The 18,913-nt window shown below is 54.4% G+C and overlaps 7 protein-coding genes across 7 annotated transcripts; 3 read left to right on the top strand and 4 right to left on the bottom strand.

Annotated features, from left to right (window-relative positions):
• Window positions 1-15: 15 nt before the first annotated feature.
• Window positions 16-1,340, top strand: GNI_005340 (hypothetical protein; the record flags this gene model as incomplete). The annotated part of the gene is made up of 2 exons (XM_011130308.1): window positions 16-538; window positions 583-1,340. 2 exons carry the CDS (start codon window positions 16-18, stop codon window positions 1,338-1,340), a joined length of 1,281 nt encoding a protein of 426 aa, XP_011128610.1.
• Window positions 1,341-1,344: 4 nt separating this feature from the next.
• GNI_005330 (hypothetical protein) lies at window positions 1,345-9,744 on the bottom strand (the record flags this gene model as incomplete). The annotated part of the gene is made up of 1 exon (XM_011130307.1): window positions 1,345-9,744. The coding sequence occupies one exon, from the start codon at window positions 9,742-9,744 to the stop codon at window positions 1,345-1,347; it is 8,400 nt and encodes a 2,799-aa protein (XP_011128609.1).
• Window positions 9,745-10,011: 267 nt separating this feature from the next.
• On the bottom strand, window positions 10,012-10,687 carry GNI_005320 (hypothetical protein; the record flags this gene model as incomplete). The annotated part of the gene is made up of 2 exons (XM_011130306.1): window positions 10,012-10,423; window positions 10,464-10,687. The coding sequence occupies 2 exons, from the start codon at window positions 10,685-10,687 to the stop codon at window positions 10,012-10,014; spliced, it is 636 nt and encodes a 211-aa protein (XP_011128608.1).
• A 428-nt stretch (window positions 10,688-11,115) lies between these two features.
• Window positions 11,116-12,193, top strand: GNI_005310 (putative transmembrane protein; the record flags this gene model as incomplete). Its single annotated transcript, XM_011130305.1, has 4 exons — window positions 11,116-11,243; window positions 11,472-11,659; window positions 11,774-11,889; window positions 11,963-12,193. 4 exons carry the CDS (start codon window positions 11,116-11,118, stop codon window positions 12,191-12,193), a joined length of 663 nt encoding a protein of 220 aa, XP_011128607.1.
• A 514-nt stretch (window positions 12,194-12,707) lies between these two features.
• Window positions 12,708-13,226, bottom strand: GNI_005300 (hypothetical protein; the record flags this gene model as incomplete). Its single annotated transcript, XM_011130304.1, has 1 exon — window positions 12,708-13,226. One exon carries the CDS (start codon window positions 13,224-13,226, stop codon window positions 12,708-12,710), a length of 519 nt encoding a protein of 172 aa, XP_011128606.1.
• Window positions 13,227-13,795: 569 nt separating this feature from the next.
• On the bottom strand, window positions 13,796-16,849 carry GNI_005290 (putative transmembrane protein; the record flags this gene model as incomplete). Its single annotated transcript, XM_011130303.1, has 1 exon — window positions 13,796-16,849. One exon carries the CDS (start codon window positions 16,847-16,849, stop codon window positions 13,796-13,798), a length of 3,054 nt encoding a protein of 1,017 aa, XP_011128605.1.
• Window positions 16,850-17,167: 318 nt separating this feature from the next.
• On the top strand, window positions 17,168-18,703 carry GNI_005280 (hypothetical protein; the record flags this gene model as incomplete). Its single annotated transcript, XM_011130302.1, has 2 exons — window positions 17,168-17,219; window positions 17,259-18,703. The coding sequence occupies 2 exons, from the start codon at window positions 17,168-17,170 to the stop codon at window positions 18,701-18,703; spliced, it is 1,497 nt and encodes a 498-aa protein (XP_011128604.1).
• Window positions 18,704-18,913: the final 210 nt, after the last annotated feature.

The following is an 18,913-nucleotide window of genomic DNA, read 5'->3' as shown; positions in this document are numbered from 1 at the left end:
AATGGAAACAGCACAATGAAAGACATATCTATCCAGGAAGCTATGGACAAAGACAATCTCTCAACTGCTGTGCCCTCAGAAAAGGATCTGTACAAAACTAACTTCATTGGGACCCCCCCGGCATCTAGAGACGACGAAGATCCACTCGCAGCGCTCGCCGCTGCTATATCGTCCCAGGAAGACAAGCAGTTTGAATCAAGCAAATGGTGGAATCACTCTCGAAACGGAGGATTGGCGGAGAGTCAAATTTATCAGACCGAGAAGAAGGTCAGCATTTCTAAAACACCGATTGCTGTTCGGAGTTTGACATCAGAGAGAAAATCCAGAAAGCATCCGAGCAGCTGCTCCAATTGCGGATGGGTCAATGCGCATAGCATTGTGCAGTCTGTGGTTCGTGAATTGGAGCAATACTACATTCCTAAGTTTACTGAACTGGCATCGAAAGGCGATCCGGTGGACAAGTATACACATCTCATGAGCTATAAATTAGCGGAGCTGCTGGGAAAAGCGCATCCGTATTTAATGATCCTGCATACACGTAAGGGAACTCTGAGCTAACCTTGGCTGAATCATGTTTTTTAGATGCTGAGAAGTGTAATGCGATACCTCATTGCTCCTGGTCTTGTGGGGAGGATTACGCCAAAATGGCGGGAGTGATGGGTTATTTATCGGAGACTCAGATGCTAAGCAACGCTTCAATATTAAGGATGCAGTGCAACATCAAGAGCAAGAGAGACCGTATACTCATGCAAAATCAACTGCTAGCTGAGCTGAAGAATTACGTGGAGCAGCTACAACACGATTGCGAACGGCTTAAGCAGGAGATTAGTGGTGGGAGACGGCGGAAGGGGCTTCAGGCTACTATGCATTGTAGCATAGACGATGTTTGTCCTCACTTGGACGACGTTGTTCCAAATCCTCAGCTTGATTCTGCACAGGAAAAGCCTAGCATAATCCTTCATCTTAAGCGAGCGGACACTGGTTTGCTGGCGGATACAGATGTGCCCGATGACCTGTGTCCGTCTCCAACCGCGGACGGCATCGTGCAATCACCATTTAAGACGGGGCATGCTAAGTCAGGTAGCATTCAAGCGCCGCCTGAACCAATCTTAACGGCGGATCGAACTCGGTTCGGGGAGTCACGAGGGTGCCTGCGTTGGGGGTGCTTGAGTCCAAGTGGGTGTTTATCGGCACTGGGACTGCTTTTGTTCGGTGCGACTTTCGGTGCGGTTGTCTCAAGTTTAGCGCACCAGGAAATAGCCGACCTTCTGGTCCGAATCCTGCTTAAGCTGAGCGAACCACCGACCCTCAAATATATGGCCTACACATGTTCTAACTAAAAATCTAACGAGTGGCTGCCGCGTGCCACGTGGCGATCCGTTCATACATCCTTGAAGTCTTGATCCTATTCGAGAACACCATATTCACTTCGGGGGCATCACCTCCACAGACAGACACGATGTGTCGCGTTTTTACTGAAGGAACGATGGCGGAAACTATAGAGTGATCGAGCTGCCTGAGCTGGCAGGTGTGAGCGAGTGAGTGAAGAACTAGTGTGTTGTGATTTGTGTGGTCGTGGTTACCTTTTAATTGTTTGATTTGTTCAGTTAAGTCGGGGTCCTGTGTGCCTCTGACGATTTTGCGTACCCTGCTAAGAGGTATGTGGAAGTCGTAGTTTTGTGAGCTGGCGTCGGTCATGAACCGTAGTTCGCTCATGTCACCCGAGCTCTTCCACCAGAGGGGTTTGAGTGTGTATTGGCCGGCTTCGTTTTTGATTAGGCATTTGCTCTTTCCTCCCTTTCTGATCTTGTTTCTAATTTTGCCGGGGAGGTCTTGAACGCCGTTGGGGAATTCCTCTCGGGAAAGTTGGAGTCCGTCAATGGGGAATTCGTACGTGGCTAGAGAGTAGAATGCTTCGGGCCTAGGTGCATCTTTGTTGCCTTCGAGCAGGCTCCAGATGTCGTCGATGCGTTTGCGGAGGGGCGCCTCCCGTTTCTTGGTGAGTGCGGATGCGGCGCTTCGAAGGGCGCCCATAGCATCAGTGCTGTTAGAAATTGCAGCTATTTCGTTGGCGGGTATGATGCAGCATGCGTTGCCTACGAGATCCGCTCCGACGGCCAGTAGTCTGATTTTTCCTTCGCCCTTCTGTGTCTTGGTATGGCCGAAGATTTTGGAGACTAGTAGAGGCAGGCCAACATCTGCGTTGCAGTCGGTGAAGACGAGACCGCACCCGTCGGGTTTCTCACAAGCCGTATAGGCGAGGAGCGAGAGTCCGAACTCGCTCAGTTTGTCGACGTGTAGCACGTCATCATGTTGCCCGAGGAACATGACGAACAGTGCGCGGGAGATTAATGTGAGCGCCTTCGCGTCAAGGCCGATCTCGGAGTAGCTGCGCGGACCCTTCGGTTTGACAAGGATGTCCCGCTTGTTGACGTTGCTATCGGTCTGAGAATTCGATTCGTCTCTCCGAGGGGGTGTGTGCAGGTCAACGGGACTGCCCTCTTCGTCGTTCCCGATCTCCGCACTGGCCTCCGAGCTGGCGGAAACCATGTCCGCGGCGCTGCTACCGCGAGTGTCCTCGGAGTCGTCGGAACCTTCTTCGGAAACATCTGAAGCTGGCACACGGCGAGAGAAGACTCGCGAGAATTGCTGCGAACGAATGGCCACACCGGACAACAACTCCTGGGCCCAAGCGACCTCTCTCGGGTTCACCGCGTTCTGGTAGTCCACATCTGAGCCGTACTCGGACGCATGGAGGTAGATCAAGGTTAGTAGAATGTGGCATACTTCCTTAACTGTAAGCGCCGAGGGCACAGAGTCTTCAGCGAAGGGCGCTGCAGCCTTGATGCACTCAGTTAACAACGCCATGGGCGAGGCGCGGATGAACATATCGCTAACCGCCTTATCAGCAACGAGCCGGCGAATCACGCGGAGCGCCGCCACGACCGTCAGTGCATCCAAGTCGTCGCCTTCCTCCAGGACGCCAAGGATGAAGCTGAAAAGCCCGTTGTCCGCCATACGCTGCGCGGCATCCGAGTAGGAACCGAGGACGGCGAAGAGGTCCAGCGCCTTGATGTATAGCTGCTCGTCCTTGAACTCATTCACCAGCGATATCGACTGCTCAACGCCCTGGTGCGAGAGAAAGACTTTACGATTGTCCACGTTTCGACAGAGCGAAGCAAACGTATCGCACATGAACGCCATGAGGCCGGCATGATTGTGCTTCCCGGAAGAAATGATATCGATTAGGGGCACCAATATCGCTCCAAAGTGGTTCATGAACGCGTCTGCATTTTCCAGCGTTAAGTTTGAGAGCGTCTTGAGCGAGACCAGCAAGAGCTCATCGGGAACCGAATCGGCGCGTCGGTAGAAGATCTTCATACAGCCACCAATATCGCCATCCAGGAACCGCTGCACGTTCGACGGCACCAAGGCGAGGTTACCGACGGCCTTGAACATGGAGCCGAGACAACGGTGTGCGGCCGGCACGTCTGCTCCGTCGTAGGTTCGGAAACACTGGAGGATGAAGGAAGGCGAGTTCGCGCGTCCGAAGGCCTCTTTGAAGTCGTCTCGCTTGAAGGAAGCATTGCACATAAGGACGCAGGCAGCGTTTGCTAAGTCATAATCGACCTTGCTGTCCATCGCGCGGTTTAGGATTCGGTTGGTGAGGTCGACCCCACCCTCCTTGCCAAACAAGGTTCCATTCTGGGGATGTCCGAGCACAAGGTTGCCGATAGCGAGACACGCATTCTGTTGCACACGCGATAATGACGCCGAGGGTTTTTCTTTCTCTGACCTCTTCAGCAGCGCCACGATGCGACGGACACCTTCAAGTCGGCCAAAGTAATTCTTGGTTTTCGTGAACGAAGCCATGAATCCGATGACCATAAGAACGTCAGCCAAAAGATCTTTCGGTGTACTCAACCCATCCACCAATTCTAACAATGCTTCCGGGTACTTCAGCTCAATAAATTCTTCACAGATCCCCTCATTGGCCATTGCCCGCAACACACGCATCAGACTTTTAAGCGTGCTTACACCGAACTCTTGTCGATCAACCAACGTCCAGACGTACTTCAGTGCATTCAGCGCCTCTGTATCGTTATAAAATGTCCGCTGAGAGCACAGCCTCGCCATAAAGACTAGACGTTCAACCATCCAGGACTCGACACTCCGAGACAACTCTTCCGCCACACCGGGATCGCTTACGAAAGGGCCATGGTCGGTTGGTACCCGAGCAACAGTCCATGACGTCACGCCCTCTTGACACTTTGCCTTTTCAGTACACCTTCGCACAACTTCCACTGCGATTGCGGCCATACCCTCCACGCCTGCATAGTCCTCTGGCGCGTTATTTACTGCATCTACCACAGCCTCCACCACTGTCTGCAGTGACTCCTCCAACGGCTGCTTCTTTAGTGCCTGCACCGCCCACACGTGTGTTGTACCTCGCGCTTCGCACAACAAACGAGCATTCAGAGGCAATTGATGCAACAACGTAAAACAGTGACAACCGAACCAGAACTCCCGCGCAACCGGGTCCTGCGCCACCGCCTGCAGCTTCAGGTTCCGGGACAGCTCCTCCGTCTCTCGATACACAAACTCAAACTCCGCCAAAAGGTCTTTACCCGCGTTCGTACCAAGCTCCAGGATCTCGGGAGAGCCTCCATTTCGGTCGATACGTGCCACCCAGCGTTTGTAGACCGTTTCCAGCTTAAGTTTCTGCTCCAACTTAGCCGCCAATAAACCCCTCAGTTTATCGCACTTTACACATAACTCACCAGTCGCCGGGTAACCGTTACTAAGTGCGTTCATCTTGATGGAGTCCGTCGCCAGAATGATCTCAGAGGTCTCTTGCATGATACGTAGGTTGTCTTCATCAACCTGGGCTAATTCCAAAGAAAGGTCCAAAAACTGGTCGGCCACGTCTTGTTCGAGTGTGACAGTTTCAAATCCCTCCACCACCACGACGGGGAGCGCGGTGCTACAGAGTGTGTTCCAACTTTGTGAGTCTTCACGCATAGCGAAGCAGGATGCAACCAGCGATCTAGCTGCTTGCTGATTGTGCGACTCGGCTTTGACTGCTTCAGTCAAACATTCAATACCTCGAGGTCCACGTACGAGATTGAATTGCTTCCGTTGCGCAAAAGCTTCGATGCAACCTCCCATACGTCGGAGTAGCCGATCGCGCACATCTTGCTCCGTCGATTCATCATCACGAATAGAGTAATACTGCTTCACCAATATCTCCAACAAATTCATCCAGATGTCCTCCGTACCAGGCACCTCAGCGGTCATGAGACAACGACAGAAGCCCGCGAAACCAGCGGCAGCCTCAGGACCTGTTTCGGCAAGTTGTTTAATCTTGTCGATATTTGCACCCCGCGAACTTCCATTTAGCACCTTGGTCAACCGGCCACTGGCATTCGCAGCAATCATACCCAGAGCATCCAGTCCATTACCAACGCTCTGACCATTACGTCTTAAATTCCAGACAATATTCCAAACAGCTTCGGAAACATCGCCACCAAGTTCGCGCACTTTGTCATAGTCATCGCAAGTCTTGCGAGCGCGTTCCAATGCCTCTACCGCCTCCGTGTTCCGCGAGAAATGGCCGATGAATGAGATTATCGCTGTCGCAACGTCCTCCTGGTTCTTGTAGCGGTAAAGTAGGTCCCAAGTGCTCTTCAGGAATTCGTCGCTGTTAGCAGTTGCCAGCTTAGCGACCGCGCTATAGGTCACTTCGCTAGAGCAACAGAGCTCCAACGTCTCGTACATGTCGCGCAGGAAGTTAGAGGACTTCCGCACACACGATGATTTGCCCGAATCATTGATCATGCCGATCGCAGTATGTGCGAACCCAGACTGGATGCAAGTTTGGACACCGTAGTTGCTCATCGGGTCGTCCGCAAAGCGGTGCGCCAGGTTCTTAACAGTGAGCGCGGCATGCTCCAACAGTTCCACGTCATTACCCAAACCGGGTAAAATTCTTGCGAGTGCAGAAACGGCCTGAGGCGCCTTACCGAAGGCTGCGTCCACGTCATCGGGGTGACAAAAAACGAAGGTCTCCAACTTCTGCAACACTGATGCCAACTCACTCTTCCAACGATCCGGCTTCCGGTCGCAAAGATCAATTACCTCCTGGAAGTAGTCGTCCACCAACGCGTCACCACCTAAGTTACCAAGTAGTTCTCCCATCAGTCCCTTCATCTCCGTCGTACTACCATCAACAACCAGTGCCTCCGTCACCGTACCCAGCAGGTCCATGTCCTGCAACCGTTTCTTGTCTACTTTGGTGGTCAGCTTGCAAAGCATACCCAGCACGGTGGCCGTCGAGTCCGCATCGTCACGACAACCTCCCAGATTCCTACCCAGTGCGCGCACTGCAAAGTCCAACGCATTACTACCTCCACGTTTCAGCATGGCCTGACGCAGCGCAGTTCCGTCGCCGTTTGCGCTCACAATTCGCTCGAGCACTTTGCGGCACCAGATGGCCGTCTTGTTCTCGTCTTGGCCGTAAGAGTCGAGACAACGGATGACGGCTTCGCAGCCGCCGGCTTCAGCGAACTTCTGAACAAGCTTGTTTTGGTGACGATCCCTTCCGACCATTTGGAAGATGCAACGCAGCGCGTCAACACGTTCGGTCTCTGATGTACTATGCTCCAAAACCTCAATGAGGCGGGGCAATGACGCATTGAAGGCGGCGCCGTTGAGGGTTTCTTCAGATGCCAACAACCCCACCGTGGAAACAATGCCCATGACCTGTTTCGGATCTGCGGCGAGCTGCGGGAGAAGTTCGGTAAGACGCGCGCTGAACTCCTGTGCACCCGGCGCAGCTGCGGGGTTACTCTCATTGGTCAGTAGACAACGACCGGCCTCGAGGCACTGAGCTACGACTTCACTCGCCACTGCGTTGTCTTGCTGCAACGCTTCCTCCAAAATGGTCTGTATGAGAGGGATGGCCCCGCCTTTGAGCAGCATGGAGCTGTGCGGCTTTCCCACGTTACCGACATTGCGTAATGTCTGTACAGCACCCAGCGAACACGTCTCCAAGTTCTGGAAGGGTACCGCGGGCGCCACTTTCATGGATTCGAAAAACGCATTCACCGCGTTGCCCACACCGTTCTTGGCGGCGAACTTGGCCGCGTCCGCAGCCGCTGAAAGTCCCGCAAGTGTGGCCAAAGCCTCACCGCCGGTCTTGACATCGCGGTTCCGGCCGGCAATTTGCAGTGCCTCTATTTGACTCAAGACTTCATCCCGTGCCTGGTCCTGTGGCATGAGAATAGCTTGACATTGTTGACAGAGTTTGAGAACGTCTGCCTTGGACTGGTAGTTTTCTGAGACCATCTTGAGCACCTCCGTGACACCCGCCCGACGCAGCCCGTCTACGTTCTCGGGTCGCTTCTTGGCGCAAGTGAGGACCACCCTTAGTCCCACCGCCTGGTACTCTTCGATCGCGCTACCACGACTCATGGTACCTAGCACTTGCTTGGACGCGCCAGACTTCAGGAATTCCGGCGACACATCGCCCGAGTTAAGTGCCAGAATTACAGATAGAAACTGCAGACACGCAACTTGTGTCTTCCGCTGCTCCGGATACTTGCGCATCAACGTACTAATATCACCCATACATTTCTCCAAACTGCCCAGTGCTTCAAAATGATCCAACTGTGTTACAACCGTCGCACATCGCACGATATCTGTCACCACCGAATCGCCTGTCGAGTTCTGTTCCTGATCCGCAATAGCTCGACATCCTGCCGAGTGTGCGATAGCCAGCAGCCGGTGAGGTTCCTCCTTCAGCGGTTCTTTATTGGACACGATCGGAGCGAGTGACTTAACACATGTCAAAACGTGTGTAATCAGCTGACGCTGCTCCGGGAAGTATGGGCATTGGCATACATGTCCCAGTGCCTTGATCAAACCGTCCAACGACTCTGCACCCACTCCATCTGTGCCGGACAAACTACTAACACCGTGTACAGTAGCACAAGCATCAACACACTCCCGGAAATGTTTCTTCGGCTCTTTCGAGAGCTTAACCAGCTGATCAATCGCCTTCTGGATATCTGCAGTTGAAGCGGTCTTCCGCAAATACGTCTCACATGCTTTAACTATGTGTGGTATATCAGCAAATGTCATCGAACAACGCAATACCGCCACAGACAAGTCCGACTCGACCTTGGCCAATGGCCCGCCCACCTCGCTGGCCGCCGACAGCATTTGTAGCATGGGCAATAACGCCTCCATCTCGGCGCGATTGTCGGCTGTAAGTGACTTTAATCCGTTCACGATCGCGGGCAGGACCTTTATCAGACTCTCCTCCTTACGCTCCCTCATGAAGGTCTCGCAAATCTTTGCCGCGGGCACCATAAGTCTTTTGTCTGGCGAACTAAAGGCCACTTCGACAGCCTCCAGATCTGCCGGCACTGTCGGCAAGTGCGATAGCAATTTGAGGGCTGCCATAGCCGTATCTGGGTTTTGGCTAGGGGTGACAGTCTTGGCAATTATCTCAACTGTTCCTGAGTTGACGCTGCGACCAAAGGCAGCATCACTGGAGCTGAGTGCGCTGGCAAGACCATAGACTGCCTCACTCAAGTCGTCGGACATGCCCTCGACGCTCTTCAAAAACTCGCGCACTTTGCCGCTCGCCTCCTGCACATTCGCCTTGCCTACTTCCTTGGGGTTGTTCGTCAGTAGTCCGGTGAGCATGCTGCAGGCTGCCTTGACGCTGGATGCCTTGGCTTCGTCTAAAACGTCATCACACTGGTTGAGTATGTTACACAACGGACCAGCATCTTGAAACGAAGCTGTGAACGCACTCGAGTGCGATAGTGCAGACAACAATTCCAACGCTTGCAGAGACTCTTTTCCACCCTTCCCGATTGCTTCCGCACTTTTCTTCAGCTGCTCCGGGCCAACCAAAGCGGCAAGGATGCGCGAAAGGGTCTCAGTCAGAGCCTTTTTACCCCGTACCAACTCTAACAACTTGAGGACAACGCCGGTTGCGTCTTCATGATCCGGATAGCCACCGGTTGGTGGTAGGATAGCGAGAACGGTGCCCAGTGACTCGGACAAAAATTGTAGTGACTCAGAATCGAAAGCATTGTTGCCCTGGCGTGAATTCTTGTAGAGATTGTTTAGTAACTTAGTTGGAATTTTTAGGTCTACTATCTTTGTGGACTTAGGATGTTGACGTGTATAAAGGTTCAATAGCCCGCACACGACAGCAAGATAGGGTCTTGTAAACTTGGGAGCGTTTAGTTTCGTGTCAATGTGTTCGAGTGTAGTGTCTTCGACAGTGAGCACATTATTTTGTAATGCTATCCTCACAATGCTGTCCAGTGCTGGCCATACCGATCCATCGGAGGGCTGGGAGACTATGATGGATGCATCCACCACACCCGCCAGCAGTGTTGCATAACCTTGATCGATCGCTTGCTGGATCCCCTCCTCATCTGGATCCTGATCGAATGCCTTCGTTACCCCACTTAAAATCTTAGCCAGATGATGCACAATATCTTCGTCACTCACATACTTCCCCAGTAACTCCACCAACACTGACACTAAACCATTCTGCACTCCACTGTAAACATTGTCAACGTAATGTCGGTTATTAGACGACGTAAACTGAACAACAGAACGCAAACTAAACACCAACACTCGCCTCTGATCCAACTGACTACGCAACTGGTCCACAGCACCATCTACACCGGCCTCGGGCTTCCGCTGCTTCACTCTCATCTCTTACTTCACAAAACAAGAACCCACAAACACACCACCAAACCACTTGGCAAACGACACCACGTCCTCCACCCTGCTAACCCCGTTCACCCTGCTAACCATGCCGCATTCGATAAATGACCAAATGTTTAATACAACACCCACCCTCACTATCTATACAAAGCTATGTTATCCGTCGTGGCCTATGCCCCTGATCTCTTAAACCCCTCCCCTCCCCTCCCTCTCCTGATCTCTTAAACCCCCCCCTCTCCTGATCTCTTGACGCTATTATATCAGAGCTATTTTCTGCTTATCTCCCGACAAGTAGATGATGACTCCTCCTTCCTCCAGTTCTTCCAAAGCTGTGTTCACTTCGGCGGTTGTCCACTTTTTACACTTCGTAATTAATGCGCTTCTGTACATATCTTTGTTCCCCTTATTCATTTCCACGGAAAGTAATTTCCATAGTACTCGACGAAGTCGATCCTCTCCGACAATGTCGCTAATGTCTGCATCCTGAATGATTATTTCTTCACCTTCAAAGGGGTCGAGAGCAGCACTACCAGTCGCTGCCTGACGTTCAATATTTTTACTGCAAACTGGAGCGGCATTCTCACAACCTTTCAAGTAGTGCTGCACAACGTTGAAAGGATGAGAAATATACAACTCATCCACGGAGCATGGTTTGATGCAAATAGCCCTGAGATTGTTAGCAATGTAATTATTGCAGTGTGTCATACTGAAGGTATAGTCTGGAATCCATGACCTGGGGGATGCCAATGATTCGGCATGGTTTTCTAACATTCTCACTATCTGGTTTAATTTGGCTCAGATCACTTTCGTACTGAGATCCCAAGTCGGTTTTGAGCTGGTAGACAACTGGCATGGAACCAGTGCCATCTTCAAATGTAAGTTCCCATGTGTCCTCTGCAGGGATTTCCACTGAATTGATCCACCCCACCATCTCACAGAATTGATATTCCTGACTGAGGGAAAAGAACTAGCGGTTTTATCCAGGGACTTAACAGTGGAAACAGAGAATTACCTCCCAACCCTCACTAGTGAGGCTCTGGGAGGTGACCCTCGACAGTCTGACTTACTCATATACAGTAACTCTACCGTCTGCGAAGGCCCCGGTGGCCCGCCACTTATTCAAGCAAAGAGCCACCGTAAGGGGTACAACTCCCGGTCTGAGAGATTCCTCCGCGAATTTGGTAGGCCCCGAGATTTCCTCTTGCTGCGCTCAATAAACATCATCAAGAAATGAAGGGTGCTCCAATAGGTGTGTTTTAGTCAGTGGTACATCACAGTGTAGGTCAGTACAGAGTGCCCTATCTCCTGGGTAGGGAATGATATATCGCCGAGGAAATCGGAGCCTCCAAACATTTTCGAATGAGTGCTAATTCTCCTGAGATAGAAGGGCTAATAAGAGAGCTAGATGGCAGCCTAACAGCTTTCGAACAGCTATTGAACAGTATCAACAATTTCAACCATGATGACCGAGAAAGGAAGTTGAAGAAGTACCTACCCCAACCCTTCCTCTAAGACACCACTCACTCTTTGTGGCCTAGCCCTTGTGGCCTAGTCATTGTGGCCTAGCCATTGTGGCCTAGCCATTGTGGCCTAGCCATTGTGGCCTAACCCTTGTGGCCTAGCCATTGTGGCCCAGCCATTGTGGCCTAGCCATTGTGGCCTATAAGCGGAAGGCTAGCTGCTTTCCGTTCCGTACTCACGTGTCTGGCTTGCAGATGTCAGATTTATATCACCTCAATTCGGACAACCAAGGATGCTGTACAATTGGAAGCGCGCAGCTTGCCTCCCATGGCCTTGCCGAATCTGCAGGACTCCATGCGCAAACGTATGGCTAGATTTAAACAATGCGTTGACCTTTACGAACATAAGAAAATGGAGATAGATAGAGATGTATTGCAGGCAGGTAAGTACTGATAGTCGATGGCTGATACTCGATGGCTGAATTACATTATTTACTTGATCGAATGATTAACCAAAGTTGCACACACGTAGTCAGATTCACATTCGGGCATTATAGACGACACTGACTATGGCGTGGCGGGAACAGTGAGGAACGACGTTCAGCAGCTTGCCGCTCAAGGTGACGCCCTGCAGGATCAGACAGATGCTGCGATCACCAACATGGCCGGGCTGGTAAGTAAATTGGGTTCCCACCTGACCTCACCCATTCAGTGTCTATGCCGGTTTGATACATTAGATTTTGTAGGTTACCGATGCACAGGAGATCGCCGAACAGACAGACGCAAGGTTAGATGCGCAGACCGCCCAGATGCAAGGAATCGCTGTCCAATTGGGTAACGTTCAAAATAATACCAAGGCAGCAGGGAAAACCGTAGCTAACATTGCCCGGGGCGCCGCCAGTGATCTATGTATCCAGATTCTCTGCGGTGGGATCGTGGTATGTACAATCACCATTATTATTCTCGTCAGTGTCTAATGAATTAAGTGCTGAAGGTTAAATGCTGAAGATTTCAGTTCATCGGCGCTGGCAGTGATCTACCAACACTCGTAATGGTCGGCAAAAACATGGAGACGCAGATCGAAGCCCGTAAATTTGCGTTTGTACAAAGATGGCCGCTTGCACACACGTGCGCGCTTGCACACACGTGCGCGCCTTGGCCGAATAGTAATTTGGATCGGGCGAATTAGATCAGGTAATCCAGACGTACGCCCTAGTACTCTCAAATTTGGGCGGTTATGCCAGGTTTGGACCACTTTCAGGGTCTTGGGTTCCTTTCATTGTAAGTTCACCTGCTCTGCTCGCTTGGGTTGTTTGGAGACACCTCTAAATGTGGTGGAGACACCCGTTTGACATTTGATGCAGGAACGACAGCCTTTGGTAATGGCTTTGTCAATGTTAGTTGCTTGTCGTTTCACTACGGGCGGTGGAGTGTCATTGACGGCTCTCTCATGGCCGGATGCTTGGTGATCCATCACCCCACATATTTGCACTACCGTTGGAAACTGGTACATTTGGCCAATAGGCTTTCCTCAGAACTGGTTCCTAAGGTCTTTGCACCAGAACTCGGGTCGGGACCGGAACTCGGGTTCACAACCGAGTTCGGATCGCCACCTGAGCTCGGGTCAGCATTGGGTTCAGTTCCCACATGGCTATTAAGCTCAAGTGGACCGTCAGCCTGATGCGAGGGGACAGCAGCGGAAGGGTTGCGCCCTGGGTGCACGGGTCCTGCCCACTTGGTCATCGTAAACTGGGATGTGGGACTGAAGTTGTTCTTTAAACCGTTATCCAAGCCGCTGCCTTTGGAGCCCACTGCTGAAGGTGGTTTTCTATCGGAGGCCTCTGCGCCCCGCCCTCCACCCAAATTGCTTGGGCTCGAAGTACCGTACACACCCGACGTTGAGGACTTGACGGTAGACCGCTCATCTGACCCGTCATCATCGTCGTCGATCCGGCCTGCGTTCACAACAAGGGGCCAAATGCTTTGGTCCCTTCTACCCCCTTTCTCCATCGATGAGGAACTCCGCACGAGACGCGTCAGGGCTGCCGTTTCCGTGTCAGATCTATTTGCGTCGAACACGTGTGGGGACCCCGCTCCCCCCCCAGATGGTGACGCAGCGGGTGTTGGAGCCGGACCGAGTGGCTTCTGCCCCGTCCTAGGCGGCTTGTCGGGCGAGTCACTGGCAGGAGACCCTAGACCGAAGGCGTGAAGCAGACCCGGCGCACTTTGCCGGGCCGCCCCGTTCGGCAGTCCAGGGAGCCAGTTAGGCCAACTCGTCCGGTGCGGGTCCAACTGCGACTGGTGCTGAACGCCCGGCTTCGAGTCGGGTCGCGACGGGGAACCCGGAGGCAAGACCGTCTTCGGGGTCTTGGAACCTTGTCTCGGCTGACCGGGACTCGGCGAAGGCGCGGGACTAACCCTGACTGATGGATTGCGACCTGCCGGTTGCGAGGGCGGTCCGCCAGGACTGGCCGTGGCTGGGCTAGCCGCTAGTGAAGGACTAGCCGCAATCGACGGGCTACGTCCTGCCGGTTGCGCGGGCGATCCACCAGGACTGGCCGTGAGCGTTGGACTGGGCGCTAGCGAAGGACTAGGCCGGGAGAAGGATGAGGCGTCGGTGAGGGGCTGGCCGCAACGGATGGGCTACGTCCTGCCGGTGGCGCGGGCGATGTAGCAGGACTGGCCGTGACCGCTGGGCTAGTCGCTAACGAAGGACTAGGTCCGGGAGAAGGATGAGGCGTCGGTGAGGGGCTGGCCGCCACCGACGGGCTACGTCCTGCCGGTTGTGCGGGCGATGCAGCAGGGCTGGCCGTGACCGTTGGGCTAGTCGCTAGTGAAGGACTAGGTCCGGGAGGAGGATGAGGCGTCGGTGAGGGGCTGGTCGCAATGGGTGGGCTACGTCCTGCCGGTGGCGCGGGCGATCCACCAGGAGTGGCCGTGACCATTGGGCTGGGCGGTAGCGAAGGGCTGGGTGCTGGAGTTTTTGTGGTGGAGGGAGTGATCCTTGGAGCAGTGGCCGATGGTGGGAAGTGCGACGGTGGCTCACTGGACGCGTCAGAGTCAGTTGGTGGGTTCTCCTTTTGGGTGGTGTTGCTGGATGAGCTGGTGGTTCGGTAGCGGAGGGCGTCATTCCACCGTATGGGTTCGACATCGCTGGACGAGCAAGAGGCGAGAGGGACGGGGTCATATTCCGGTCGGAAGTTGGGGGAGGGTTGTGAGGGCGGGGAAGGTGAGGGGGTGCGGTGTTTGGGTTGGAGAGGCGTTTGTTCTTCGTTCCAAAGCGCGTTATTTGTTTGTCGCACACGTGTGTGTGGCGCTAAGCGCGCACTGGAAACTGACGAACCGATGGACCGGCGTCGGTCTGTGGTTCTGGAGACGCGCCTGATGATAGCGGAGGCCCGCTGTAGGTCGTTCTCGCTCACTGGCTCCGTGCCGCGCACCAGAGAGGGCAGGCTTAAGACGTCGAGCGCGCCCTCCAGATCCGCCTTGCCCAGCGAGACAGCGCCGAGGCCAAGCCCGGCGAGGACGCCGCCGACGCGGCGTTTGTCACAGTGCAGCTGGGCTACAACCTGAGCGTCCGGCGCTTCGTACTCGCTTTCCGTAAAGTCGAGGGAGACGCTGGCGGCACTCATCACGTCCTCCTCGTCGGAGCCTTCGCGATGGCGTTCGGGGTGGTAGACGAGATCGGAAATGCGCCGAGAGCCCCTTAGGAGCCGCGAGCTGTCCTCATCCTCCCAGCCTCCGTCGGCGTCATCTTGATCGGGTAGGAGTACGGAGTATTCCGCTCGGTCGTGTTCGAGTCCATCATAACCGGCTCCCTCGTAGCCGTCATCGTCGTGCTCCCTAGGGTCCGGATCGGAGGGGCCTTCGTCCGGGAAGCCTGGTTCACAGAACAGGTCGTTTCGGGGCAGGAGCCAGTCCGGAATGTGGGCAATAATCCGGTTGAGGAGGAACGGTTCGTCGGAAGGACGGTCGTCGTCGCTCAAGGACGCTCCCCGCGTTCGGTGTCTGTTGCGACGACGCCATGCGGCCCGCGAGCTGCGTCGTTCTTGGAGTACGTAGTAGCGCTCGTGCACTGTCGAGCACAGCAGCGCCAGCGAGACACCGAGAAGTATACGGGTCGCCAAGACTGACGACACACCGGCCAGGAGTAGAGGGTACAGCAAGACGGAGAGTGCAGCACATGAGAGACATAAGCACTGGAGCACAGGGAAGTGGAGCGGGTTCAGGTACTCCTGCAGTGCGAGGTACAGGTGCGAGAAAGGCACGTTGTTCCAGAAAGGCCAAGTTAGCAGCCCCAAATAGCCGCAAGCCGTGCAGGGGTAAAGAAGCGTAAGTAGTGCCAAAGGTTGCAACAGGGTCACCATTCGACTCAAGAAAATCGGCGTCGTCTTGGCGGCTATCCGCGCCATTGGGACGGTCCCGAGGAAGCTGAAGGCGTTAATCCAGACCCAGAATGGCGCCAACTCGGCATAGATCACTGGGAAGGCCACGAGCATGTGCACTTTCACCACGATTCTCACGCAGAACGAGATCAGCAGCATCCAGTAGATTAGGCTACTAACATTCGATGCTAATGATTGGTGGTAATGCTTGTTCACTGGCCCTGAATAGTACTTCTCGGCCATACGTCTGAACACCCGCATGCGTACCATACAGGAGGAGAACCGGCCTTCTCGAGCCGGCTGATTCCTGAGCTGCCGCCTCTCGTCCATGCTGAGTAGTTGCTCAAACGACCGCTTTGGCAACATGAAGAAATGAACCAAGGACACCAATAACATGGCGCCGATAAGGATACATCGCCCTGAACTCCATTGGATGCCAAAGAAAACCTCCATCACTCGACTCCACATATCTGGCTCCAGTGCTGGGCCTCCGGTAGAATCCATCTGGCCCACCAGGCCGCCAGAATATATCTTGCTGTCAGAATCTTGCAGCGGGGAAGAGATCAGGCTCTGAGAGTACACCTGGACGTAAAGGGGGCTGTGAGGTTGCGATTCGGGATAGAACGTGGTCAAGAGGAACCAGGGAACGAGTGTTGAAAGGTCGCATGTCACCGAGAGTAGATCGAACACCAAGTTTGAGGCGGGACTGAACCATCTGGATAACTGCAGGTGTGCGGAGAGGGTGAAGCAGAAGACCAATCCTAAGCAGAACACTCCGAGGTACATGAACATTCTCCCGCCTTCAGCTAGAATGAGGGCCCAACCGAGGGTGAACAACAAGCTCCCGATTGTTCCAGTGGTCTTGGGCGACATGGCACTGATGAGTTGCGATATAAAGGCACTCCCCAAGAGGTTTGCGGCGATGCCGAGCGTACCCATCCTTACCCAAGGCGCGTTCAAACCTGACAGCCCTGAAGATCGTGTCCATGTACGTTTCCCTGCAAAGCTTTCTAGTGGAGGTCCGTCCCTCCAGTCTTGTGAAGCCGCAGGGTCTGTGAGGGGATCGGAACCTCCAATGCCCTCTAGCTCGTCTTCCAGCTCGTCTTTTGGCTGTCGCGCGTTACCGGTAGCTGCGGGGTCGGGAACATCCGCGGTGTCGGACACGCCCGCGGGGCTAAAGTTCTTCTTGGAAGGAGCGACAAGTTTCCAATCCTTGAAATGGGACTCTTCGGTTTGTTCCATGAACATTCCCAGGGCCCAAGGGTTGCCGACCACGTAGACCGAGCAACTACTGATGAGCCCATAAACGACCAACAGCACCCAGCGGTTCCATTCCATCAGGTGCACGCGTCGAACACGACGGTGATCGGTCAATGAATTATACTAGGTGTTGGTTGCAGGCAGACAAGTCATTGCCGACAGAAAAGTCGTTGCCATACCTTACTGGATCCATGGGGGTCTACACCAGGAGATTTATTGGGAGGTTTGTTGTGGAGGCGTCACAGAGCTTGGAACAAGCGGCAGTCCGCGCGCGAAGAGGCTGGCAGATTTATATCTCGTAAAACGATGGACGCCCAAATCCGTCGGCTCATCCTCCAATACCGAAAACAACAGCAGGGTAAGCTCAGTGGCTGAGGCAGATAGTTCTGACTTGCAGGTCCAGGGAATGGCCAGCCCAATGGCCAGGTGCCGGGAGGGAGTCAACTGCCAGGACAGGGACAGCTGCCAGGACAGGCGCCGGGGCAGGGTCAGGTTCCAGGCCAAGCTCAGGTGCCGGGTGCGATGGCTGGAGGTCAGTTGGGTGGCGTGCAGCAAATGGCAAGTTTACAAGCGCAGCAGCAGCAGGCTGCCCAGCAGCAGCAAGCCGCCCAGCAGCAAGCCGCCCAGCAACAGCAACAGGCAGTCCAACAACAGGCGGCCCAACAGCAACGGTTTTATCAACAGCGGATGCAAGCCGGTTCTGCACAAGCCCACGGCGGCCAGGCGGGCGTCTCAGCGGTCGGCAGCGGTGGCGGGACGGCGAGTATGGTCACTCAGCCGGGGCAGTCGCATGCGAACGGCGCTCTCAGTGGCAACCAACTGGGTAGCAACCAATTGGGTGCCAACCAACTGGTCGGTAACCAGCTAGGCGGCAATCAGCTTGGGGGCAGCCCGGCGACGATGATAGCCCGAGGTCCGCAGCAGCAGTTGAGCCCGCAGCAGTTGCAGCAGCTAGCGGCGCAGCAGCAGGCGCTGCAGCAGCAGAAGCAGCAGCAGGCGTTGCAGCAGCAGTCAGGTGTGGCACGTACGCGTTACGCGCAGCAGCAACAGCAGCTGCAGCAAGGACAGCAGGGGCAGTTGCAGGCAGGACAGCCGGGCCAGTTGCAGGCAGGACAGTTGCAGACAAGTCAGTTGCAGCAGATGAGTGCGCAGCAGCAGGCGGTGTTGGTGCAACAACAGCGTTTAGCGGCGCAGCGACAGCAGCAGCAGCAGCAGGGGGGTGAGGGTGCGAGCAGTGCGCCGCACCAATACGTGAGTCAATTGGCGGAGAAGTTGCGACAGGAGCGTGAGACCCGTTTGGGTGGTGCTGGTGGTTATGAGAGGACGAAGAAGCGGCCGTTGGAGAATGAACAGGCGTTGTTCTGGGACGAGCCATTGTCGGCTCGGTTGGTCGCTGGTTTATCGTTATTGGAGGCCGACAATGCCTTGACGGCGAGTCATGGCTTGGGTGGAGCTTGCGACCTTTGGGCCTTCCTTGACCCCATGCCTTCACCCGCCACCTGTGGCACGCCTAACGTCTCGAGACTCCGTATGGGCGGTGTCGATGGCTACAAAGCCGGCGGCGGTGCCGCACAACCCACACCTCAAGAGTATCTTTACGCCGAGTGCTCTCTCTCTGGCATCATCGACCTCGAAGAAAGCCCGGGGGCACCTGCACAAGTCTGCCGTATTCTCGCCAACCTCTGCGACGTTCAACAAAAAGGACTTTGGAAAGATGAATGCTGGAGAGTTAGACTAGACGAGGAGGGCAATATGGTCTTCCTTCAATCCGCACAAAGATCCGCCAAAGAACTCTGGATCAGGAGATACCTACTACCCATACACCTACAACATGTCTTGTAAGACCACCACACTGAACAGCACCTCCGGACGTTCGTTCCGGACGTTCGTTCCGGACGTTGGTTCCGGACGTTCGTTCCGGACGTTGGTTCCGGACGTTCGTTCCAGACGTTCGTTCCGGACGTTCGTTCCGCCCACAAAGCGAGGGCTAACACACGGCGTCGTTCAACGTCGTTCAATGTCGTCTTTACTGCAGCGCCACGCGGATTTACT

Source organism: Gregarina niphandrodes, assembly GCF_000223845.1.
Source record: "Gregarina niphandrodes unplaced genomic scaffold scaffold00001, whole genome shotgun sequence".
NCBI classification, from domain to species: Eukaryota; Apicomplexa; class Conoidasida; order Eugregarinorida; family Gregarinidae; genus Gregarina; species Gregarina niphandrodes.
The sequence above is the reverse complement of the archived record's forward strand: the minus strand, read 5'-3'. Positions and strand labels throughout refer to the sequence as shown.